This window comes from Camelus bactrianus, chromosome 6 (assembly GCF_048773025.1).
Source record: "Camelus bactrianus isolate YW-2024 breed Bactrian camel chromosome 6, ASM4877302v1, whole genome shotgun sequence".
NCBI classification, from domain to species: domain Eukaryota; kingdom Metazoa; phylum Chordata; class Mammalia; order Artiodactyla; family Camelidae; genus Camelus; species Camelus bactrianus.
Window position 1 is genome coordinate 53,840,269 of NC_133544.1, and position 26,059 is coordinate 53,866,327.

The 26,059-nt window shown below is 40.6% G+C and overlaps 2 protein-coding genes and 1 pseudogene across 9 annotated transcripts in view; 2 read left to right on the forward strand and 1 right to left on the reverse strand.

Annotated features, from left to right (window-relative positions):
* Positions 1-2,445, forward strand: part of RALGAPA1 (Ral GTPase activating protein catalytic subunit alpha 1) — a 204,395-nt gene extending 201,950 nt beyond the window's left edge. For all 8 annotated transcript variants that reach the window (XM_074365640.1, XM_074365641.1, XM_074365643.1 and 5 more), the window contains one exon: positions 1,093-2,445. In XM_074365640.1, the coding sequence (XP_074221741.1) occupies positions 1,093-1,241 (149 nt within the window). In that variant the 3' untranslated portion in view covers positions 1,242-2,445. The remainder of the gene's footprint in view (positions 1-1,092) is intronic.
* Positions 2,446-3,199: 754 nt separating this feature from the next.
* On the reverse strand, positions 3,200-19,002 carry INSM2 (INSM transcriptional repressor 2). The gene has a single exon (XM_074365649.1). The coding sequence runs from the start codon at positions 6,311-6,313 to the stop codon at positions 4,646-4,648; it is 1,668 nt and encodes a 555-aa protein (XP_074221750.1). The 5' UTR covers positions 6,314-19,002; the 3' UTR covers positions 3,200-4,645.
* A 2,210-nt stretch (positions 19,003-21,212) lies between these two features.
* LOC123612103 (U6 spliceosomal RNA) lies at positions 21,213-21,308 on the forward strand (annotated as a pseudogene).
* Positions 21,309-26,059: the final 4,751 nt, after the last annotated feature.

The following is a 26,059-nucleotide window of genomic DNA, read 5'->3' on the forward strand; positions in this document are numbered from 1 at the left end:
TGAGGTGTAGTGAGGTGCTACAGTGGCTAACAATTATGCCAAAAGTTTTCCTGCAGAGTAAGGAGCTATATATAAGTGTAAGCCTATAACTTATATGATGTGTGTGTTTGTTTTTGACACACATAAAGATAATTTTCATATACATAAGCCCAAGAAAATCTGGATTAAAGTGCCTTAAAAATTTTTAAATTTTGTTACTCTGTTATATTTGCAGACTTTTTGTTTTTTGAAGGGTTTTTATTTTTAATGTAACTTCTTATTCATTTATGAAATATTTAACAGCCTGCAGTGTGCAAAGTTCTGTAGTACTGCTGTATATTAGAAAATTGTAACTCAGAAATAAAGTACAATGGTGAAGGGCTACTTTGTAAATGACATGAAGAATTTTCCAATTTGAACTTGTTTTGCTGCTTTAAAAATTTCTGTATCTGCTAATTCTACTGGTTAGTTACCTACTTGCTATGACTGGATAGTATAACTGCAAAGATTTAAGAAAACAAAAGCATTGCTTATGTCTTAGAAATTGAGACATTGCTGAGAGGTCAGTTTGTCTTTTTTGACTGACTTTCAGATCAGAGTTCTTGTCCTCCTCCTTTTCCCAGGAATTTATCTTACTCCTCCTTCAAAGCATATTTAAATAACTAGCATATATAATGGTCTCATGCTGCTAAGTTCCTTTTTGGAAAAATTTGGTGCAATTTTTTTTCAAGTTTGGGCAATGAAGGCCCTTTTCTTGATTATACCCTGTATCCTGCTTCTTAAGCCTTTTCGTGCATGCTAATGGTGCTTTGGATCCCTGTCTCAAAAGATTTTGCTTCCCATTGCTTTTTCCAGGGAGCTCTCTGGTTGGTACTGGCTCTGGAAATAGTGATTGGTGCTCTCTTGCTAATATGATGACATGAGCCACCAAATCACTGGGTTTTAAATAAAATATTAGTAGCCTGTTAAACAAGCAAGTTTTGGACTTGCTCTTTCCTCCCAAAAGGCTTCATTAAGGGTTGGGATCCATGCTGCAGATCAGTAGCAGAAGGTTATTTCTTATGGGACAAGAGGTTGGATGACCTGTACTCATGCTCCTGCTGTTTCCCACAGGCTCCTACCCAGAGATTCTACCCAGTGAAACTCCCACAGCAACGCAGGTAGACGGGGCTGACCTGGCCTCTCCAATGTCTCCTCGAACTAGCAAAAGCCGCATGTCCATGAAGCTGCGTCGTTCCTCTGGCTCAGCCAATAAATCCTAAGGAGACAGCAGCCCAGCAGTGATCAGCAGTAGCCATCTTAGCATGAACACGGTGTTAACCCTTTTAGGCTTCATGTTTGCCATAACATGCATGTTCTTTCCTGAACATTTATTTTAGAAAACACTGGATTTAAATAATTTGTAACTTAATATTTTAGATTTGGGTTGTTTATTTGGTTGGTTTTTCCCCCCCACACTCCAAGCTGCCATATGGGGGGGAGGGTGGAGTTTTATTCTGCACCCTTTACTTTCCCTAGATAATTATGTCTAAGTAGTTTTACTTTTAATTTCTTAATTAACTTTGAGCCAAAATATAATTGGACAGATAGTCTCATTATTTTATTTATCGTGCCCCATTGCAATTTTATGGCTCAGTAAATATATAACTTTTTAATACATGTACATCTTTCAATTTAAGCATTTGTAAAGTTATAGCAAAAGTTGCAGATCTGTTAATACACAGGATGTGTATGGATTATTTAAGTTATGAAAATAAAATACTTAAAAATAAGTGGTCTTTGAGCATCTCAAATTCCAGCTGAAATAATTTTAGCATTAACTTTTTCTTCCCAAAGCAATGTGTCATTTTTTAACTGTGCAGCTGATGCCATGACATATCCAATAACCAGAAAAATCACTGTGCTGAACTTTGATTCGTGTTTAGCTTCCAAATATTTTTCTGATGTTTTGCTTTTTAAATGGTATCACTGTTAAATGCCATTTCTACTTTTGAGATTGTGGCCCTTTATTATTGGCTACTGGATCCTGGTGTATCTATGTTCTTTCTTAAGTACCAAAAAGGGAGAAACTGCAGGAGAGAAAAAAACAAAAGGAAAAAACTTCTGATATAAATATGTTGCTTAAATTATGTACGTTATTTTAAAAGAAAAGGGAACATGACCCAGGAGTCTAAAATTAATCTAATACTGTTAATACTGAACTTGCAGGTGCAGGTTGGTATACATTCCACCCTCCCAAAGTATTTTCCTACAGTAGATAAGCTGCTCACATTTGCTCACATTTTGTTTTGAATGGGCATCTCCTAAGGAAATGTAGCATGACATTGGTACTAACTGCATGTGTAAATACATCATAGCGGCAAACTATAAAATATAAATTATGTATCGTCATTCATGTAGTATCTACAAATTTGTAACAGTGGAAAAAAGATGGTATTTAATAATACAATAAAAATATTCTTATCATTTCCTGTCCACGAGTGTTGATTTGTCTATATTTCTTTTGTCTTCTATGTTTTTCTTGTATATATTTTCAGACTTAATAAGCAGGGCTGTATTTAATGGAGAGGTATAAAGCATAAACCTAGAGTATCTTAGCTAATCATGAAAAATGAATTTTAATTCCCTTCTTAGGATACACCCCAACTTATTCCTCAGAGAACCTACCACAGTCATTAAAAACACAGGAAAGTTTATGCCATCATAAGGGCAGGCCAGGAACTTCACCCAATGTACTTGATTAAAGCATCAATTTAGCTCAGCCTCCTTCTTCTTTGATTTCTTAAACTTTACTTTGTTTTGTAATATATATTCAGGAGCAAAACTTTTTACAGACAGTTTCTAAAGCAAGCTTTCAGAGTTCCTGTGCACTTAAGTTTTGGGTTTTCTTATAAGTAAAAACAAATTCCTATAAAACTGTGTAGAAAATAAATTCCCATGAAAGCTTACGTAGAGGTCATAAACAAATGGATAGAGAGAATCCCTGGGAACAAGATTAAACAGTATAGACAGTTTCCCACAACCAAAGTGAAGAACTGCAGAAAGGAAAATTAAAGTACACATTTCCATAGTGCTTTCCTTTTTGAAAAATGAACAGCTAATGGATTGATAGGTAACAAAATGGAGTGAAAATACCAACTTGAAAATAGTGAATTTAATTAACACAGATAACATGATTTTATTCATCTGGATAACACTATTCACCTAGCCTTTTTTAAAAGAAAGTATTTAAAGTGTATTTTCTGTTGAGATTTTTGGGTGGGAAAGTATCTTTAATATTTAAAAGAACAGTACATATTCTCTGCCTTTTGGAGCTCATTCTGTGCAGCCATATTTCAAAAGAAGTTTTCCCATTGAATTTCTGCACCATTACATTCATTTACAAAATACAATTTCTCCTGTCTGTATTCCGTCTAAATGGGTCAGTGAGATTAAAAAGTAGGATACTGGCTTTGGGGAGACAAGAAATGTGGCTTTCAAAAATAGGCTGTGTTCAATGGGATTCTTAAAACAAACACAGAACACAACAGAGCACCGGCTATGAACATTTATTTGGTGGTAAGCATCTTACATATATGGGCTTATCTGTCAAGAAGTACTCAGCCAGTGTCCCAGACGCTAGCTATTAGGGCATAGGTACAGAATGTACACTGAATATGCTTACAGAAAGAAATTCAAAAACCAGTTGCTGCTGAAAAGAAAACACTGAATATTGAATGAATTGCCATTCAGTTCCATAGTGGATTAAAAGTATTAACATCTTCTTTAAGCTGAACGTAGTATCTTATATAATACATATTATGAGATTTACAACAGAAGCATTAAACAATTCGGATGAAACTACTAAAACAGTCAAACTTCAGGAAATGCATTTATATTCTCCAAAATATATTAAAGGTTTTAAGTATCTCTTCCTGAATACTGCTCACAGAATAGCTAAAAGTGAAAATTTGGGGGGAGTGTCAACTCCTTCCAGTAAAGAGGTGCTATTCCTCACCTCCAAACACTGAAGAATGGACTAATACTTGTAATTGAGAAAACGAAAGTTTCCAGGGCGATTCCCCACATCCCTCAAAAGCCCCAACATCCTCTTACATTTCCTGCCCACAGACACAAGTCTTGTATTTCCGCCCCCACCACAGTGTAAGTTTGGCACCAATCACATAACTTTTAATTCACAGAATATACAATGCAAGATATCTGACCCTACTGAGACAGAGACTACATAGGCGCCTGCGATGGCAAGAGAAAAAAAGATTAAGGACTACCACTTTGGGTAGCTAGAATCCTTTGTAGACACTGAGACATGCACGCATTCACTGCGACTTTCCATAGGAATTACAAGTCATATAGTATTCGTTAGGATCTGCAGAGTTTGGTGAGGGTGGAGGGGGACGAAGGGTGGAATCCTATTTTCGCGGGGAAAGTGAGAAGGATTTAAAGCTGACGGTTCTTGACCGAGAAAGTTTATACCACATACATACCTGCTCTACAGAGATTTTACATTTCGCTGTCCGCTCCTCTGGCGGAATATTGACTACTGGGAGTTTTAGGAGAGAAAATGAAGGAAAGACAGTCAACTTGAAAGTTGAAAAAATCCCCACAGAGATTCCCATGATCTCTTTCCTCCAAGGCCAGCCTCACAATCTTCCTCGGCTCTTGGCCCTCAACAACCCGGCCGCAGTGGCATCTGCAGCAGCAGTACCTGCCGACTTTCTGAGGGGTGGCACTTATTGATGTGCCGGGTCAGCCCCGGGGAGCTAAAAAAAGTGGACGGGCAGTGCTTGCAAGAGAAAATTTGCTGCGCACTCGCGTCGGATGCCCCGCCTGGGCTCGGTGCTTCAGGGGGCGCCCCGGCCAGAGCGGGCAGGAGCAGCTCCTCGCGGACCGCATGCCACAGCCGGTGCTTGTCCCTGATGTCTGCCGACGGGAAGTGCGCCCCGCACAGCGGGCAAGCGAAGGCGAGTGGGGCGCCGCGTTCGGCGCCAAAGCCCGGGGCCAGTGTGCCGGCCGAGCCCGCCTCGTGAGTGCCCAGGTGCTTGCGCAGATAGGCTTGGCGACGGAACTTTTTGTGGCAATATGGGCACACGAAGATCTCGGGGCCCCCAACACCACTGGCACTGCCCGGCCCAGGCACCCGGCGCCCCAATACCCCCTCCGTATAAGGGACTTGAGGCAGCGGTGGGTCGGGGTGGGACAACACCTGGAGGCCTTGATGCCGGGCACTGTCCTGGTGCTGCTCCGCTCTGGAGCTGTCCCCGGCCTGCAGGTGCTGATCCGCAGTTCGCTCTGCCCGGCTGTTCTCCTTACCCTCGGCCAGATAAGACGCAACAGCCCCAGTATCCTGGGAGCACGAGGCCGACGAAGGCAGCAGCTTCCCGTCGGCTGAGGAGACTGTGGCGGCATTTGCCGCCGCAGGACGGGGCTTGTGCCAGCGGCGATGTGAGGCGAGGTTCGCAGGGCAGCTGAAGACCTTGTCGCACTCAGGGCAGCGGTACTCGACGCGTACGATGCGGGAGCAGCGGTGTTGAGCTAGAGCGAAGGGGTCTGCGTACTGCTCCTTGCACAGCTGGCAGATGAATTCCCCCAGCGGTGTGCGGCTGCCCCCCAGGCCCTGGGACGGCGCTCCGGGCTCCTCCTCCTTGATCTTCAGGCCCAGGACAGGGGACGTGGTGACTTCATCGGCGAAGCTCAACTTCCTCATGGCCTTTGGCTTCTTCACTACCGCGGCGGAGGGTCCAGACGCGCAGCCGGGAGGTGCCGTGGCGCGGCGCTCGCCGCCGGCGGCCCGCTTCAGGCCGTGAAGGGTGGCCGAGAGGGGTGCAGGGTCCGGATGGAGCGCGGGCTCCGGGAACGGTGCCCGGAGCGGCAGCAAGAACTGCTCCCCCGAGGTCGGTGCGGCTGCTGGCGCCACCGAGCAGGAGAAAGCGGCCACGGCGGCGGCTCCCCCGGGAAAGGACTCAGCAGAGACAGGCGAGTTGAGACAGCGCTCGAGGAACGCCCGGCGTAGCTCCGCGCCGGCTGGCTTCGTGGGGCTGGGGCTGGGCCCGGGACCCTCCCTGACATCCGCCCTCCACCCCGCGCCTTTCCGCCCGCCCGCCCCTGGGCTCACCCTCGCTGCCTGACAGGATGACCCCGACAGTTCGTGGGCCACCTCCTCCTCCGGGGCGGGGGATGCCGCCTGCTCGGCACTGGGCTGGGGGGCACTGGAAGCCTCCTCGGGGAAGGGTGGCGCCCTGTGGGACCCCAGCAAGGGGAAGACCCGCTCGGCTAGGCGCACTCGGTACGAGCCGCCTGTCCGTTTAGTTCGCTTTACCAGGAAGCCCCTAGGCATGGTGGAGTCGGAGCGGTCGGGGGCAAGGAGTAACGGGGGCGCCGCGGGGGCTGAGAGCGGGAGAGCACCGCAGCTATCCGAGCTTCGCCACGGCCGTCATGCGTCCGCCGCCTTTATAGCTGAGACGCGGGCCGGGGGACAGCCAGGTCGCCTTTGGGCCGGACTCGCCAATCAGGAGTGGGAGCGGGTACGGGGGCGGGGCTTTCGCGGGGCTGGGCTCGCAGGGGTCCCTGAGGCGGGCGGCGGTGCGGGCGGCTCCCCGGCCTGGACCCCGCGGCTGGCTTAGAGGCTGCCCGCAGCAGCCTCCCCACGCTGCCTGCCGGGCGAAGGCTCAAGAAGGTAAGGTCCGGAGTGTGAGCAAGCTCCGCACTGCCCGCCTCAGCCGCCTCCGGGAGGCCGTCTGGGGAGCCTGGCTAAGAGGCCACCTCAAAGCGCCCCCCTTGCGGGCGGGACCCTGCTGCCCAGCCCCGTGGGAGCCTGGTGGAAAAGCCCCCGCCCTGCAGCAGCAGAGCCTAGAGGAAGGGCGACGGGGCCGCGGGTGCCGGGGAGCTGACCGGTTGGGTGTCAGCCGGGGAACGGGTTAACCTCCTCTGCCCGTATCGAGCTGATGAGAAGCTGCGACAGAGCGGCAGGGCGGCTAAATCCACCGCCCTGTGCCTACACTTGACGGCGGGAGCACGTCTGCAATCCAGTATCGATCTAGACTGCGCGCGTCTGTGATACTATGAGAATTCATCTGGGAAGAAGGGCTCTCAGTGCGGGAGACCGTGCGTGCTGGCAAGCCTCTGGAGCTCAGGACGCCAGCAGGTTTCTGGGCCCTGGTCCTCGGGGCTCATAAATGCTTCCTCCCCGATGGGCATAGGAGTGGGGAGAGGGAAATCGGATCTCATTTTCGACTGTCCTCACATAAAGTGGTTTCTCTGTTCACACCTTCCACTTGCACTACCCAGAGACATGACAGTGCTTAACTGACCTGTTTAGCATGGAGTAGATTGAGTGAGAAATACTGGTGGAATCAGGATTGCATCTGCTTCCCCTTGTATAAGTGATACTTTGCAAAAGGTATGCTATGGACCCTTAAAACCCCAATACATTTTCATCCAGCACTGTTTTAAGCACTAGAAGAGATTTGAAAGTTTGTAATACTAGCTGAACTATGAAATAATTAGGGAATATATGGCAGATGTATGATAAAATGCCCCAAATCCATAATTTAGAAAAGTACACTCTGAGAATAGGAACGGGGAAAAACGGTGTGTTCAAGCCTCCTTCCTGAACCAGACTGGAGAAACAGACTGAGCGATGTGTTTTCAAAATAGACTACAGCATAACAGATCTAGTCATCAATAACATATATTGTCTTCCTTCTAGTGAATCAAGTATCTTTACACAGAGAGCGTTACTTATGGGAAAATTTGGAGATAATTAAATATTTGTTAATCATTGACTGTATTTTAAGTATTCTACTTAAGTAATCTCTAATCTTTTCAAACAAAACAGATATTATTACTTTCCTTTTTTGATAAGGGGATTGAGCCACAAAGAAGTTACTAAACTGACAGAAGTCTCCCAGAGCCCAGATTCGAACCAAGCTCTGGCTAATTCCAAAGCTCAGACTTTCCAGTACCCCAGAGGCTTTAAATAATTTTTTCCTGATCCCATCCCACAATAAGAAATACATTTTATAGTACACACATGTAACTGAAACAGAAGTTTCACAAATAATACTTCCCCTTAACTAGGTACAATGCATTTTTGTATTTTCCTATTCAATTCAATTTTCTTTTTTTTTTAATGCTGATCATAGCAAACAAATTTATTTCCTAACTCACTAATGGATTAGGATGCACAGTTTGAAAAACACCATCATTATGATGTCTCCTATTAAATAGCATGAAATCAAACAAAAATAAATAAACCTGACACTTTATAATCCAAACTACTATTCTGAATCACTCCTTAAATATTTGAGTCCTTTAATAGTGTAAACTGTTTCCCAAACTGATAATTTCTGCCACTTCTAACTCAACTCCCTTTCAATTCTTCTCCTTTCCTTTTTCTCCTAATGACCCAGATATATTGTGTGGTATGGAAAATCTGATGTAAGAACTTTAAGACAGCTCCTTCTCCAGAAGGGCTTTTCCCTGGGTGCACAGTACTCTAAGAATTGCTCTCAACCAATTGACCCTGCCTTTGTGCTTGCAGTTATACACACAAAAGAATTGAAAACAGGGACTGAATCTTGTACTTGTACATACTTGTACTCCAGTGTTCATTGCAGCATTATCCACAGTAGCCCGAAGACGGAAACAACCCAGTGCACACCAACAGATAAACGTATAAGCAAAATATGGTATATGCAAATGACAGACTATTATTCATCATAAAAAGAAATGAAGTACTGCTATACTAAACATGGGTGGATCTCAAAAACACTGAAAATCTTGAAACACGCTAAGTGAAATGAGCCAGGCACAATAAGAAATATACTAGAAGATTTCCCTTAATGAAATATCTTGAATAGGCAAATTCACAGAAATAGAAAGTAGATTATTATCGGTTGTCAGGGACTTGGGGACTGGAAACTTATAGCTTAAAGGTTATAGAATTTCTTTCTAGAGTGATGGAAAAAGTTTTGTTAATCAATAGCGCTGACAAATGGACAACATTGTTAATGCAATTAATAACGCTGAATTGCACACTTACAGTTGTACACATGGACATTTTTGTGATCTATATTTTACTGCAATAAAAATTTTTACACACACACCAAGAAAGAGTGGAAGGCAAAATCGTGGCATATCAGACTGAAAAGAATGTCAAGGACTAGGTCATATAATTTGGACCTTAATACACAGGACAGGGAGCCAATTAAAGTTTTAAAATAAGAAAGTGATATTTGCTTTTGAAATTGCATACGGGAAAACATCTTTGCCTAACTTTCTGCCAGAGAGAGAAAAGGAAACAAAGATATACAAGCCTCCTCCCCTCAGTCCTTCCCCTTTTTGAGTGCAGACTTTTTCTAGGAAAAATAATAATAATAATGGAAACTTAAGAAGTCAAAAGAGCAATTATAATGTGAAAATACTTAATGAAGTGATTGGCATAGAGCTGATACTCAATAAATATTTTTTGAATGAATGGTGCTGGTTATTAGATGGAGAGCAAGTGTGTCCATCCATCTATCCAAGCATCCTTCCAACCATCCTGGCTTCCAGACATCCTGGCTTCCATCTGTACATCTATTCAATCAAATCAAGTAATTGCTGTGTGTTCTTTCTGTTATAGTTTAGAAACACAGCGTTCAAGCAGTATCTTTATTTTCAGGAAAACAAATTTGTGTAGGAGAGGGCCTGGCCTGCACAGAGCTGGTTTTATTTCCAACAACCATTTTACAGAAATTTACCCTGAAATCTCTGGTTGCCCCAAAGGACATTGTGACATACCTCCCCAACCCCCTGTTGCCAAAGGGTTTGCTCCCAGGCTGCCCTCCTACCAGCTCTGCCTGTGTGGGGAAGTGCAGACCCTCTGGGCACTGCTCTGCTGTCCCTGCAACTCCCCCTCCTCTGGGGGTAACATCCACCTCCTTCCCACTCCATCCCCTTCCTGGGGACCACCTTCTCTGACCTCTCCTCTCCTTCCCACCCCATTCCCTCAATATCCAGTGAACGTCCCACCTCCACTGAAGGAGAGTTTCCTGAGTTTCACTGCACACGTGCCTCTGCTAATCTCCATGCTTTGTAACACTTGTATTGGCCACCACGTAGGCTAATAATTGTCTGATACTCATCTAACAGTACTATGTTACCACTATGAAACAGAGCAAATAATGATTAGTATATAACAATACACAGTCATTTCTATTCTGTGTGTTCAAAATAAAAAGCATTCTTTGAAGGAGAAGGGGAGGAGGGAAGAAAAGGAAGAATTGTTATCAAATATTTTCTACAGATCCCATAGTTCTAACAGGTCTCCCTCTCTTACCCCCATGTATAACTTGATAACAACCACTCTAGATATCAAGGTAGCAATGAATATTAGAAACTTTAAAAAACATATATACCCTTTTAATTCACCAATTTCTCTTTTAGTAGATCATCTGTAAGAAGGGCAAAGATTTACACACAAGGCTGTTTATCACAGTGTTATTTGTAATTGTAAATGATCAGAAACTACCTTGAGTAAATCATGGTGCTACTCTACTACAGATGATTAGGTAGCCATAAAAATGCAATGACATGGACAAATGTGTATCTTTATGTTGAGCAAAAACAGCAGGATGCGAAAGTTGCATGTGCAATAGAGAGCTCAATTATGAAAGAAGAAAATGAATAAAACACTGGAAGAAATATGCCAAAATATGAAAACACTTAATGAAGTTGCAGTTGCCTCCAGTTAGTAGGAATTTTAGTCTTGTTACTTTTAAAACTTTTTTGTTAATTTTTTTTTTGCAATTAGCACGTATCACTCTGATAATCAGGGGATAAAATCATGTACAAGCTGCCTTAAATCCTTTCTGGTGTTAGATGTGGTACCCCTCCCCCAGGACGCTGCTGGACAAATGACAGGTGACATCAAATGGGAATTGCACAGTTAAGTAGCATTCTCCAGAACTCTGGCCCTAGAAAAGAGGTGACAAGCCTCTGTGACACCACAGGCCTTTAAGTTGAAGAAGATTTGAGAGAAGAGATTAGGGGTTAAATTAAAGGTAGAAAAAGGGCTAAGAGGAGAGACAGTATTTAGGCAGATACTCTCCACTTAGGTATCAACCCAGATAATCCTTCAAGATTCGAACACCTCTTCATTTTCACACTCAGAAATTATACTAACTTGGGCAGTCCCTGGCAAGACTGTGAAATCTTTGCTTCTTTATCTACATCTTTTCTTTTAACAATGACACTGTTGTTTTCTGTTTTCTGTTTTTAACACTCAGGACCTTTTAACACACAATCAAGACCTTCACCTGTTCTGTCATACTTTGATAAAAGTTCATAAACACTGAATTACCTCTCAAGCTATTTGCACTTTAAGCTTCCTATCTCTAATTATGGAATAAATTACTTTTATTTAAATTCAGGAATTTTAAGGTAATAGCAGTTGGGAAATTTTTTTGTATGGAGAGACTTCTTGTCCTGAAATCATGGTGTGTATTAGACAAGCTCAGATGACTCACCTACTTTTCAGTCACTTGACTATCAGAAGGATTGCCCAGAAGGAACTTAATTTCTTCCATTTTTCTGCTCCTTCACCTCAATGCAGATGTGTCCCTTTACAAGGTTACAACCAGGGGCCTCTTCTCCCCCAAGAATGTGAAGGTCAAGTGCTCTCCTGTGCATCTAAAACAAAGCTCTTGATTTCCTCTCCTAAGTCTCAGTCTCACCTTGGTAAATGGCATTTCTATTCAATTAGCTGCCTGAACCAAATCCCAAAAACTTTTGGCTCAAGCCAAAGATCCCATATTCATTCCATGAGCAATTTTTATTGGCTCCACCTTCGAGCACTTCCTGAGTCTGAACACTCTCAGACTGACTGGCTACCACTGCACTATGTGGTCTCTCTGCTTCCACTTGTGCTCCTCCGAAAAGTCACTGTCATTCACCTGCGAGATGGATCCTGTTAGAATATAAATCTGGTCACTTCACTCTTTTGCCCAGAATCTTCAAATGACTTCCCACCATATTTGGAATAAAACCCCAAGCTCTGACTGGTCCCTGGTTGTCCTTAAACCATGTCTTGCCCCACTCTCTTCCTCATTCATGGTGCTCCATACATGGGGATCTCCTTGCTCCCCTCAAACCCGACAAGTCCACTTCCACCTCGAGGCCATTCATTCTGCCACAATGTTCTTTCTTCAGATATGCTCATGACTTGTTCCTTCACTTCACCTGGGTCTTTACTCAAAGATTCCCACCTCAGAAAGATCTTTCTGACCACCTTCACTAACACGGCAGCCCTTCACCCACCAGTGCCCTTCATCATTGTCCTTCCCTTTACCCATCTTGCTTTCTCTCAACACGACTTACCACTATCTGTCACCACAGTATATATTTATCTGTTTATTTGTTAATTGTCTGTTGTTCCCCAGCAAGCTCTAAAGTCCATGAGGACAGATTTTTTTGTTTTGTTCACAGCTATATATCCAGTATCTAGAACAATGTCTGGCATATCCATAAATGTATATGTCCATGAATAACTGAAAAATTGTGCTGAACACTGGAATTTGACACAACATTGTAAAATGATTATAAATCAATAAAAAATGTTAAAAAAATAAATAAATGAACTGATGACTAAAATAGTGAGCCACCAAATTTTAAAAGGCTTCTATGTTTCATATTGCTGCAACCTACAGACTTACAGCCCACTCTGAGCACAGAGGAAGGAGGAAAAAGTCATAAAGAGCTTCAGATTCTAGAATTTTGGTGCATTTAAAAAAAATGAGAAGAATAGAAAGATCTTCTTTGAATTGTTATACCCTTGGAAGACCTTTTCTCCACCCCGGCCACTTGACCCATGGCTTAGATCACTCCCATTCCTGTCCTCTGAAGACATTCCCTGCAGGGAAAAGCAACCCCAGCTCACAACCAAGGTTTCTATGATCTTAAGCCGTTCAGGACCCAAGAAACTAGGAGAATGGGAGCAGAAAAAAGCTTGTCGACTACTCAGATGGAAAGGCGATACTTGCAGGATAAGAGCACCTGTGTGGGAAACAAAGAATTTCAGGCATTGGGGATGGCAGGTAGGATGCAGGTCTTTGAGAAGTTTAATCTGGGAGCTGTCAGAGAGACTGTGTAGTGTAGTCGTCAAGGGCACGAGCTATAATGTGGGATGGTCTTGAGTTCAGTTCTAGCTCCACTGCTCGCTGTTTAACCTCAAGCACCTTCCTTAGCCTTTTGCAGCCTCAGCTTCTCATCGCAAAATGGGAAGAGTAATAATTACCTCAAAGAATGCCGTGATCATTAAATATTATCATGTATTTTAAAGGCTTAGCACAATGTACAGCATATAGTGAGCCCCAGATGAATGGAAGGTATTATTATTATTATTTAAGTATCTGAGGTGAAGGAAACTACTGACAGTAGTGGCAACTATAAATTCTCCAGAAATAACAGAATAATTTACGTAACTGGCTGATATGCTGCAAGACAGCATTGATTATGCGTAGCATTTATGTATGCTCCAAATTAATTTTGCCTTACTGAAACAAGATTCACAAAAACATACAAAAGACAGAAGTCAGTGTGGTTTACTGGACGAAGCCCACGATTTGGAGTCAGGCCTCAGTCTGAACCCCAGCTCTGGCATTTACTCGCAGTATGACCTGGGCAGGTACTTTCACCTCTCTGGCCCCAGTTTCTTGCCACACAGGCACAACAGCACAGGATTCTCCACAAGTGGGCCATCCATCTGATGTCCCCCGTGGTGAGGGATAGGGTGCAAAGCGGCGGAGCTGAGGCTGGAAAGAGAAGTTGGGGCCAGATCGCAAAGAGCATTACATACCACACTAAACTGAGGGTGGGAATTATTCAGAGAAAGCCGCTGATTTTTTTTTTTTTTTTCCTCAAGCATAGAAATGATATAATCAAAGCTTTGTTTTGGAAAGCTACCTGGCTGTGCTGTTGTCAGGCTCTGGGGAGGCGGTGAAGGTGTGGAGAAGGTTGGGAGAGTGGGATGAAACCAGAGGTAGGGAGTTCAGCCAGGAGAAAATGAAAGTAGTTGACAGAAGATGACTCGGCCCTAAGTATTCAAATATTGAATGGATTTGAACAATTGGCTGATGAAATATATGACTACACTACCTCTGTGAGCATGTTTCCCCCCACATTAAGAGGTGAAAGAGACAACTTATACCCTAAACACTTGATAGGAGAGGGGACTTGCACCCTGACTTTCACTTGGCCGGGACAGACTGCCTGCTGAAACTGAGATTCACTTCAGAAACCGGAAGCAATTGGAGAAGAGTGAGCTCGAGCTAGAAGAAAAGGATTTTCAATGGCATCAGAGGCCACAATGGAGAGGCCTTTTAAATTCTGTTATGCAGGCTACATGACAGCCCTTTACCTGAGCCGTTCTCACATCCCACATTGCTAGCACCGTCCCTGTTTTGTAAGATACCTCTTTCATCAAACCCCTCTAGCCGCGTCTTTGGCTCAATGTATAACTCTCCTATACTGCAGGTACTAAAACCTTTGTCAATGCTGCACAAAGACTTCATCTTCCTAACTTTATAGAATTCTTCTATAAGAATACCTTCCGCCTTACTTCCAGTCTCAAGGGAGTAAGTATTTTCTGGAGCTGGTTCATGGCTCATAAAAAGAGTAGATTTGAATTTTTTAGCACTGTCACTAATGAAGAGGTGACCTTAGAAAATTTACTTCATCTCTCTGAGTCTCAATTAATAATCTCTAAATTAGGTATAGCAATTAGCTATCTACATCATAGAATGAGAATTAAATTGAATGAGATCAACTAATACCCTTGACAGCACTGTGCTCGCTCTCAGTGTTTATAGGCTTGGTGTTGCTTGTAAACTCATAGGAGTAAGAGACTATCTAACCAGCTTTTCACTACACAGAATAATGTGTGCGTATCCAAATGAGTAATAATGACGGTTGTCCACCTGTCTAGGGGGGAAAAGGCCTTGTCGGTCTTTATCTACATCTATATATTTAGATTTAATAAATTCCATTCCTGTGCTTGAAAAGAATGTGTATGTATTTTGCAGTTGTACATACCGTGTATCATATGTGTACATGCCCCCTCCCACAGATACATGGTAGATCGTTTCTCTTTGTAGTCTCTCCATTTCTGCTCTGTATACTGAGACTTAGTTACATGTGCATATGAATGAAAAGCAGTATCTGTTTGGTTAATTGAATGTCTCATCAGTAGAAAGTATCCTTCTTTATCTGCAGCAATTCTGCAATTCAGCTTTCTGACCCAAAGTCTGTTCTGTCTGATGTTTTCCTCTAGCTACACTATCATTTGGTTGGCGTTTGCAAGGTATTCTTCTTTTTATTTCAACCTTTCTTTATCATTCTGGGATTTTTAAAATGTATTTATTTTTAATGGCAGTACTGGAGATTGAACCCAGGGCCTCATGCATGCTAAGCATGTGCTCTACCATTTGACAATAAGACTCTAAAACACATCACACTGTATTCCTTTTTTCTTCCATATCCTCTTTTCTTAATTTTTATTTATAGTTAGTTTAAGTTTCTCTCAAAACTATTACCATTACTATAGCTATTTGCTTTTTTTTGTTTGTTTGTTTGCAGTTTGCTTTATCCACAAGACATTTTGTCTTGGGAGTCACTCCACAGTATGACACATGGATCCACCTATTTCTGTTTCACTGCTGCATCATATTCCCTAGTGTGCATATGCCATCATTTGTTTTGCTGTTGCTCTGTGTGCTCACAATTAAAATTCTAGTTTGGGAGGGTCTAGCTCAAGTGGTAGAGCACATGCCTAGCATACACAAGGTCCTGGGTTCAGTCCCAAGTACCTCCTCTAAAAATAAATAAAATAAATAAGCCTAACTACCTTCCCCCCTAATAAAATAAAATAAATAAAGATTTTTTTTTAATTCTATGATTAATAATATCCATATCCCTGTGTCTCTGTACCAATTTAGGAGTGTTTCTCTGGGGTAGGTACAGAGTTGAGAAATGCTAAGTCAGAGAGAATGCATATTTTAAAACTTCCATTAGATGTTAAAAACATGTCCTCCAAAATGTAGTTCCAATTTATAAGCTGTGACTTTGTGATTTATAATAAGAAATGCATATTTGGTCTTTGTCCTCATTTCTGGTACCTATAGCTACTTGTTTTAAGGTGTTTTTTTTTTTTTTATTTCTCTTTGGTTTTTTTAGGGGGAGAGGGATTAGGTTTGTTTATTTGTTTGTTTATTTATTAATTGAGGTACTGGGCACTGAACCCAGGACCTCATGCGTGCTAAGCACACACTCTACCACTGAGCTGTTCCCCTCCCTCCTGCTATTTGCTTTTAAATGATCTCTCAGTTCTTAAAAATCTATAAAGGAATTTAGTCACAAATCTATATAAAATTTTATTGAATTTGACTGTGTTTTGAAAACCTATCAAGCTTATGATTATCCATTTTAATGCTTTTAGCAGACACCACAAATAATAAATCTTATAAATATTGGTAGAGGCCAGAATAAAGTAATAGTTCATTTTGGACAAAAAAGTAAAGTATTTTGAACTAATTTTTATTTATGACATGGTTACCTCCTGAAGAAAGAGTAAATGAATTTTTTGTGGACTAAATCATTTTCAGACTTGCTTACAATATTGATCTATAAAGACACCAGCTCTTTTATGGTCTTCTGCCAAATACATCAATTAGATATTATGATCCATTTTTTATGATTACTCTGTTTAAATCTGATAACCACACCATTGCACTGTTATCCAGGCAACATCTTCCTAGCATTTCAATTATCTTAATCTCATGCAGACCCACATCAAAAGCTTTTACAAACATTTAGATATATTGTTTGTCCATGGAGTTTTCTTTCCACAAACTTGTTGAGTAATTTTATAAGACCGAATAAATCAGATTTGCCTGGCATAATCTGTCTTCATAAACAAATGCTGTTCGCTGCCCATCACATTGTTATCTAAATGATTTCAGATCAATTTGGTTTGCTCTAACTTGGGCAATTGCATTCTGCTGGCCCCAAACTCCCTCTATTTTTCAATTGGAGACATTACTCTTCCTTTCACTTAACAAAGTGTTCTGTAAAGCAAGCAGGCAAGTATCTGAACCAATAAAGCCTAGTTTCCTGAAGATTTGTGTGTGATAGGTTGACTGAAACTATGTATTACATCCATGTCATAGCTTTAACTGGTGACATTATTTCCTAAATCATTGTCCTAGATGTCATAAGTAATATTTTATGCTACATCAACAGGAAATGTAGGCAAAACAAAGACTGTCTTCCCTTCATGTGTACTTACAGAACATCCTAATGCTAGATTCCCTGCAACATAATTAGATTTAGTTGAAATCAAGTTTTATATCAGAGGTTAATAATGAGATACACTGGTTGTGAGATGATTTCATTGGAAAACTTCTTATGTATTGTACTAAGGCGGAATGATCATTGTACTCTATCCAACAAGGATGATAATTCTATAGTCAGTCCTCCATATCCACAGGTTCTGCATCTATGGATTCAATCAATTGCGGAACGAAAATATTCCAGAAAAAAAATTCCACAAAGTTCCAAAAAGCAAAATTTGAATTTGCACACTCTGGCAACTATTTCCACAGCATTTAAATTGTATTAGGTATTGTAAGTACTCTAGAGTGATTTAAAGTGTACAGGAGAATGTGTGTAGGTTATTTGCAAACACTATGCCATTTTACATGACGGACTTGAACATCTGCAAATTTTGGAATCCATGGGGGTCCTGGAGCCAGTTCCCCTCAGATATTGAGGGATGACTATATATTTCAGGCTAAATGAACAAACTATTCATTACTCACCATTTCATGACATAAAATCTAGGAATCTGGTAACGCTATTGATCTTAGTCACATTTATATGATGCCCTTTGAAATCTATGGCTCATCTCCTTATGTGACATTCGCCTAAAAGTATATGTTAATTTGGGGGCAATCAAAAGAGGCACTAGGCCAGCTTGCAAAGCATGTTTTCAGAAGAAGGAGAACCTTCCGCTTCCCTTTGCTGTTTTCTATATTTTAATTTCCACCATTGCTTGTTTTAAACAAATAAACCCAGATTCCAAAACTCAGTCATAATGCCCAGGAAATAATTCACACACTAGAAGAATATATGTGTCACTTTTTTGGTTGGGGAACCTTTTGATCAGCATTTATAGCACCAAACCCACATGGCCCAAGAAGCAATAATTTAGAAGAAGACAATAAAGGCAGCATGGATAAAATAAATAGAAAAATTATCACTATTTACTAAAACGATCTCCTTTACTAACAGAGTGTAGTGTTAATTCATTACTGGAGAGAAAACCCAGGAGAAACATTAGTAAAGACCAGAGTAAGTATCTGTCACAGGAAATTAGCATATTCTCTGATCTTCATTATTCTTATTGGTAAGTTGGTTTTATTTTGTTTCATTTAATCTTTTCTAACTTCAGAATATGATAGCTCATAAGATCAATTATAATAGCATCTTTCTTGGTTTTTGATTCTCTATTGTTAAAATATCAACCACGCTTGTTTAATAGAAAATGTTAAATCCTGCAGGTGTGCGTGTGTGTCTGTGTTGGAAACGATTATTAAAGAAGACACTACTTTGTGAGAGAGCAGGAGAGGAAGTCTCAGGGTTGGCTACATTTCCTTTGCTTCCTTTCTTTTTCTCCCAGGACCTGACATGGAGCTAATTAGAATATTGGCCTGGCTGCTATTGCATAATCGAGTTGCCTGTCATTAATAAAACCTTTACCTGCCCAGGTACATTGTAACTACAGTGCTCATGTGTAAGGAGTGTTGTGCTTTTCAGTAAAGTACATTTACCCAAAGGTTGGTTGTTGTTAATATTTTGCTGAGGAGGGGAGGTTGTTACGAGAAGGGAGAAATGCAAAGACTAAACCAAGAAAACTTAGACATTTTTAACTAAGATCCCTCACCTGAACTACAACACAGAAAATGACTTAACTATTTTCTCAGTTCTCCCAAGGCTGGTACAAAACAAGTGCTATTCTAGGCACACAGGAGAAAATTCATTTATTACACATAATGGATGCCTTGGGGCATTAGGGCTTAATTCTCCCCTGAACCAGGTGAAAAAGACTTACAGCCATATTTAAATATAATTCCTTAGATAGGACGTCATAACTTCAAAATAAAATTGAAACTCCAATGTCAGCAGCTTTAATAATTTCTATCTATTATGAATAAAGAGATTGATTTGTTCCCCCAAAAGGTTAATTGTGACTAATCCCTTGAAACTAGTCTAACACTGAGGGCAGCATTGTTACTTTTCTGGAACAAGAATTAGGGAGCTAGGTTAATTAAAACAATCCCACGTAGTATATTCACGAGCGCTAACTGCTTGAAAAGTCCTAACTTGGTGTCGGGATCAATAGGCTTTATTCCTAGTTTGCTCAGAAACCTATCGATAGACAACCTAACCTTCTCAATGTTTTGATTCAAACACTCTACTGAAAAATATAAAACCAGATTACTCTAAGTACTAGTCTTCTCACTGGGAATGCTGAGACTTACAGTCTTTACATAAAGGAAATCAATATGCATGTATCTTTTGTATATATTTTACAAATGAGAAGTGAGGACGACAGTGTGTATTCTTATTGAGCCATGGCCTCTGTCTTCCCCGGGCAGAACTCCTTAAAGAAAGTTCCAAAATGAAAGAGAACACTGAAAAAGCAGAATATAAAAAGGCAAGAAGGGGAAGGGAAAGAGATACGTGAATAAATAACACAGTGGAGCCAAAACATAGTAGATCTTCATTAGTATATTTTAAGAGTCTACACGATGCCCAGAATTATTTCATATTGCAACTGAGAGAGTTTGCACAGCTATATTCTGCAGATATACAGGGTACAACTATGAGCATATTTTGGACAATTATGTGTGAAATCCTCATCATGACCATTTTCACTGAACAACTCTACTACGAGTGGAGGATTTTCTGAAACTGAAATTGCTATTTGCACGACGTGGTGCATTGAAGCAATTCAAGGCTTTCATTCCACTTCACTGGAAATGAGGACTCACTATATTAACGTTCTCTAGACACTTAGGTGGTGTGAAATTATGCTCCTCAATTACAGATTCTTCCAGCCTTCTCTCTCTTTGCTTCTCTATTTTCAAGTCGTATTTCAAATACTCCACAAAATATTTGGCCTCACTTGGCATAAAAGAAGCAAACCCCTGTGCCTTCTTTTCTCCACCTTTATGTGGAGATAATAGCACTTGCCTGTCTCATGAAGCTATTGTGAAGCATAATATTTTGTAAAGCACTTTAAAAACCTTAGGTGTGAGGGCTAATGGAAATAAAAACTGTATTGTCATCTCTTCTTCCATTTCCTCTCAAGTTGGCCATTTTGCTTTAGTTTTTGTTTGTCCCCTTGAACTTTCAGAAGAAACACTGTTTTGCTACTGAATGTTGAAGCTTGGTTTTATTTCTTTCAACTGCTTTCCTTTTCTATTTCTTTGTTACCTCTTCTGGTTTCACTGCTGTCGAATCATAGATAGCTTCCAAGAACCTGCCTAGAACTGACTCAGACATTATCTGTTTTATAGCTTAAGGACCTGTGTACAGTCTAATCTCACCCCCAAGGCTCCTCCCGCATACTAATTCATGACTTAACGCTTCGCAACGGCACTTTCAGAGACCGGGGCCACTACATGACCTTGTATTCATGCTCTGTGTCCACCAGACCTATCTGGGTATTAATTGAATAGATTATCTCTCCCATGACATTGTGAACACCCTTGAGGGAAGTGACTGAGTTTATCTACAGAGTACCTAGCACAATGGTCTACTCACACTAAATATTTAATAAATGAGTTAAAGTAATGACATAACATTTTGCACTTCCTAAGCTAGCTGCACCGCGAAAGTCTTTGGAGCCAAACTGGTCTGAGCCTGGAGGGGCTGCCGCTCATTATTTCCAAACTCAAAGTAACCAGGGTGCTGAGAACTGCCTGACAAGGCTCCAGGAGTTCATCGGGATGGCTTTTGTGCATCTGCAAATCTGGACTGAACTCTTCTCTTCGGAGCTGCTGATAGAGGACTCCACCATAAGATTTCAAGATATAAGACCCTTTTCTACCTACTATACAATCATTTCTTCAGAAAGCTGCTCTTAGAATGCATCAAAGTACAGGATGAAAGAACACAATAAAAGGGAATCAAGGTGCCTGTTCGGCGGCACTAAAATTGGAACAATACAGAGATTAGCACAGCCTCTGTGTAAGGATGACATGCAAATTTGTGAAGTGTTCCATATTTTTAAACATACTTTTTAAAAAGTGAATAGAGGAGTATATAAAGTACACAATGAAAGGATGATGTTGGGTAAATTAGCTAGGGAGGCCTTGAAGTTGGACAGACCCAAGTTCCTGTCCTGGCTCTGCAACTTGGTAGCTGTGTTACCCTGGACAACTTACTTAACCTCTCTGAACCTCTGTTTCCTCATCTTTAAAATACTACTTTCCTTGGAGAGTTGTGAAGATAGTTTTACTGTAAACGATACTTACACATACCTAACCCAATGTAGACATTCAATAGATGGTATTATCATTATTGTTAGAAAACACATCATGAAAAATTACGAAAATGAACAACTCAAGAGTCACCTTAACCAAAGTAACAATGAAACACCTCTGAAAACAGCCCAGGGAAAGCCTAGTAGAATAGGAGGGAGTTTTTTTCCCCATGAGTAGGCAAGAAATCACAACTTTCTCTCCATCTCACTCTGAGTTGGGTTCAGAGGATGAAAACTTTGGTAGAAGAATTACAAATTGAGAATATAAAACCACTGAATTTGAATAAAATGATTTGCAATTTTCCCATTGGGCTGGTCCCTGAGAAGGAGGAACTCCAGGAATCACAAATCCTTCGACTACCTAGCCAGTTTTAAGAAAACGGGAAGGAAGGAGTGCAATGAAGCAAACACTTCACCAGCTATGAAGCTACTTGTCTGATTCCGGAGGTTCTATGTAGGAAGCAGGACTAAGCACTGGACTCCACACTGGAGTAATGTTTCCTTCCAGAATTCCGGGAGAAGGAGCATTTCCCAGACACACATGAAAGGAGGCACAGTCACTCTGCCTCCTCCGCTCCCAGACTCTCTTCAGGAAAATAAATTAGAGGAATAGCAAAGAATAAATTTTTGATGCAAACAGGTTTTCAGGTATCTCAGAAACATATGGTCTCAAATATCTGGAAAATATGATCCCAAATCACAACAGGAGGAGATCATGTAGCTGCAGTTTCTGTCTAACCTGCCCAGAGAACAAAGCCACAGAAGATGTCAGAAAAATTAAAGATACATTCAGATAACCAGGTAGTAATAGACTGACAGACAGGAATGATCATTAGTGAACTCTCATCATAGAAGAGCTCTCCAGGGTGAAGGATAACGCTTCAGAAGAGATTAAAAACCTATCTGAAGTGACAGTTCCTGATCAGTCACTCAAAGAAATAGGCGAAGATCTGCCAGTGGGCAGAAACCAAGTTTTTTAGTTTGTCTCAACCTACCTGAGCTAATACAAATAATTACAACTGACCCCCGACTAACTCGCATAAGTCTACTTGTCTGGGGATTTTTTTCACCAGTAAATACTGCAGAACTACATGACCCAATCGCCATGGGTCGGTTGAACTCGCAGGTGCCGAATGCCTACAGGAGGGAACTGCCCTGCAGACAGGGAGGGACCACAAATTACGGGTCCCTGTAAGGAGGTTTGGTGCCCCAACCCCCACCACGTTGTTCAAGGTCAACTGTGTTAACATTTTCCAACAGAAGCATTGACAACTTGGAATTCTAAGATTACTTAACCCATTTTAAAAAGGCGATTGAACAAAAAAATGGGGCAAGAAAGCACATAGTTCAGAAAACAATGCCATTTTTCAAAATGGACGTATGGAGGATTGAACCCAAGACCACGTGCATGCTACGCATGGGCTCTACCACTCAGATCCCCCCGCCTGTCATTTTTCATTACATGCAGGGTAAGCAGCTGACAGTGTGGACATTTTAAACTAACTGTGACAGGAGCTAAATGTTTTGGCAACTCCTAATCAGTAGTATCACATGAGGCTTTCTTTCTAGTTTTATGCTTAGTATGTTGCTAACATTCAAGCAGTCATCGGTAGAAAAAGAATTATTTGGTTGGTAGACTATGAATAATGGTTATATAAAGACCCACTGGTTTTTCTTTCCCTTTTTGTGAATATGTGTGTAATGGAAGGAAATTGGGAAGAGGAAGAATTCCTAGTCTGTTGTGAAAAACAGTCAACTCATTAAGCCTCAAAACATATTGTGCAATTTGATATTTGGATAGTACTTGGAATTACACTCAATTTTTAACATCTCTGTAAAAAGGCAAAACAGTGTTCCTAGATTTTTCTGTAATGCTTAATTCTGCAATAGTGAAATTTTAATTCTCTTAAATTATATTTCTCATCCAGTGAATTAAGCAATTCAAATGCAAACTTCCCCATTATTTTAGCTCTTCTGACTTTCTACAGAATTTATAAATCAGTGCTTTAGCTTCTGCTTGAAAACATTCTGGATTGCAGTTTTCACTTGTTCATTATTGCCATTGCTTTGACTTCTTTGTGTGTTTTGCTGGATAGGTTATCATAAACTCCTTGTGACTATGATGGCCCACCCATATCTTTCACATCTTGGTATCACACATAGCACTAAGACAGTTGAGGACAATTGAGTACTTACTGCACATTCATTGGCTTGAATTGAATAACATTGGACTTTCAAGGTCCTATGCCCATTTCCCTGTTTTTAGAGTCATACATCAATCCAGGGAGATAAAAATCAGTCCTTTTGTTAAACCTCAGGAAAAAGTGGTTTCTACCACCTATAAAGGCAGTCTTCTCTAATATTGAAATTATTTACCAAAAGGAAATTCTTCATGTATGTGTAGACATATACAGAGAGATGGTAAATATAAAAATCCTTTATTGTTGTTTCACCCAAAAAGCTGCAAATGCCATTTGCAGCATTAATATTATGTAGGAATGCACCTTATAAGGCTTCTTCCTACAGACCATCAGGAAGAATTTGAGATAATCAGTGAAGAGAAGGTAGAAAATACTCATGAATCCAGAAGGCAGGAACAGTCATTAAGGATAACATTTTAATTCCTGTCATGAGATTTTTAGAGTCCAACATATCAAGTGTTTTTAGTTTAGTAACACCTTTTCACTGAAAAACCATGTACCTCAGTGTATCTTAAATGTTCTCAGCACATACACACACACACACACAAGCTAACTATGTGAGGTGATGGATGTGTTAACTAACTTTATTGTGGTGATCATTTCAATAATTTATATCTATATCAAATAATGTATATCTTAAACTTACATGACATTATATGTCAATTCTCTCTCAGTGACGTTGGGGGAAAAAACTGTCTACCTCACTGTAAATGAAACTAGGGTTCAAGGAGACATCAAGTAACTCAAAACATGAAGGTACCCAGAGATAAGTTACTAAACTTGTAGCAATCTCTTTTTCTGACATCTGATTAACATTTTATCATATATTAATGATTGTTTTGAGCAAAGGCCCTGAATTTCACTGAGTTCCCCAGCTCTAGACACCTACAAATACGTTTTGCTATAAATTACTGGCACTGTTTCTGTTGATATTCAGTATAATCAAACATTTGTAAGCATGCTGTCTTTTCAATCTGTTCAGCTGATGCACTTTACCTGATCTTTCATTAAAGTAATCAAAACACTTGCTGTGTTGCATCTAATGAATGTTGCATGTATGATTAAGTGCTTTCATTCATATTGCAAGTTTGATTTAATGTGATCTGCCTTTCAGACAGCCATTAGCCTAGCTCCTATGTGAATTCGATTAATTGGCTGAATTCTTCCAGATGTCCATTAGGCATTACAGGAATTTCTATGTAGAAACAGCAGGGGCTGTCTAGCACAGAACCAAACAATGAAATGTTATATTGCTGCCATGACTTACAAAAAGCTGGATTCATTTTCATTAATAAAACATCTGTACTCCTGCACAGCTATGCATTGAGATGCATTTATTTTATATGTTTATTTCTCTTATGACTGTAAATAGAGAGCTAAATAGAAGCACATTTACTGATATTGTGTGGGCCCAGGGCTTAGCAGACGCTGTCTGACAAAACAGCTCAATTTGGAAAGTTTACCGAAGGTCCTAAACAGAGAAAAATACACTAACAGACACCTGTTTGAAACAATTAGAGAATGCCTGGGATTACAGCAATAGAAATCAAAGTATTAAAATGACAGGAAAGTCTTGTTTTGAAAATGGCTTGATAGTGTTGCAAACTCCAGACCATTGGATCTCTGTAAGAAAAAAACGGCCAATGTGGCTCTTGCTGGGATGACTTGCACTATGACTTTCCTTTGCTTTCAGTTTTGTATTGTTAGTCCTTAAAGAGCCGGGAGAGACTGAGCCCGGTGCGGGTCCTAGCTCAGCGCATTTTACCACTTAATAAATGCTATTACCCATCATTTGGGAGGCTCACCACAACTAATAAATGAAACAAAAGGTAAATTTCAAACAAAGTCGGTATTAGGGACAATTAAATATTCTCTAAGACCAAATATTCATCTTAAACTTAAGACAGACAGACAGCACCACAAAAAAGATGTTTTGTGTCTCTTTTACAAGGATCCACAAATTGATTTTACCAATTGAAGCTGAAAAAATCTTCCCTTATGCCTAGAACTTCAAGGAATGACTGTTCTGTGACATGTATCATTCCTGCTGTAAAGACATACAGCGTTTGAACTTTAAGACTAAAATGCCTTTTATCCTTTCTTTGCACAATCAGACAAAATATATTCAGAGAGAAGGAGAAAAAGTAATCTCATAACAAAATATACATTAATTGTAATATATTTTTTCTAAAATAATTGAACTTAGAAATTTAATTTTTACCTGAAATAACATTTCTATTAGTAGTTTCTAATTCACTGGGGCTTTTTTTTTAAAGTGATTCCTTATTACCTAATA

What these genes read in the sequence shown, in the direction of transcription:
- INSM2 (XM_074365649.1), bottom strand. Translation starts at nt 6,313, where the DNA reads ATGCCTAGGGGCTTCCTGGTAAAGCGAACTAAACGGACAGGCGGCTCG.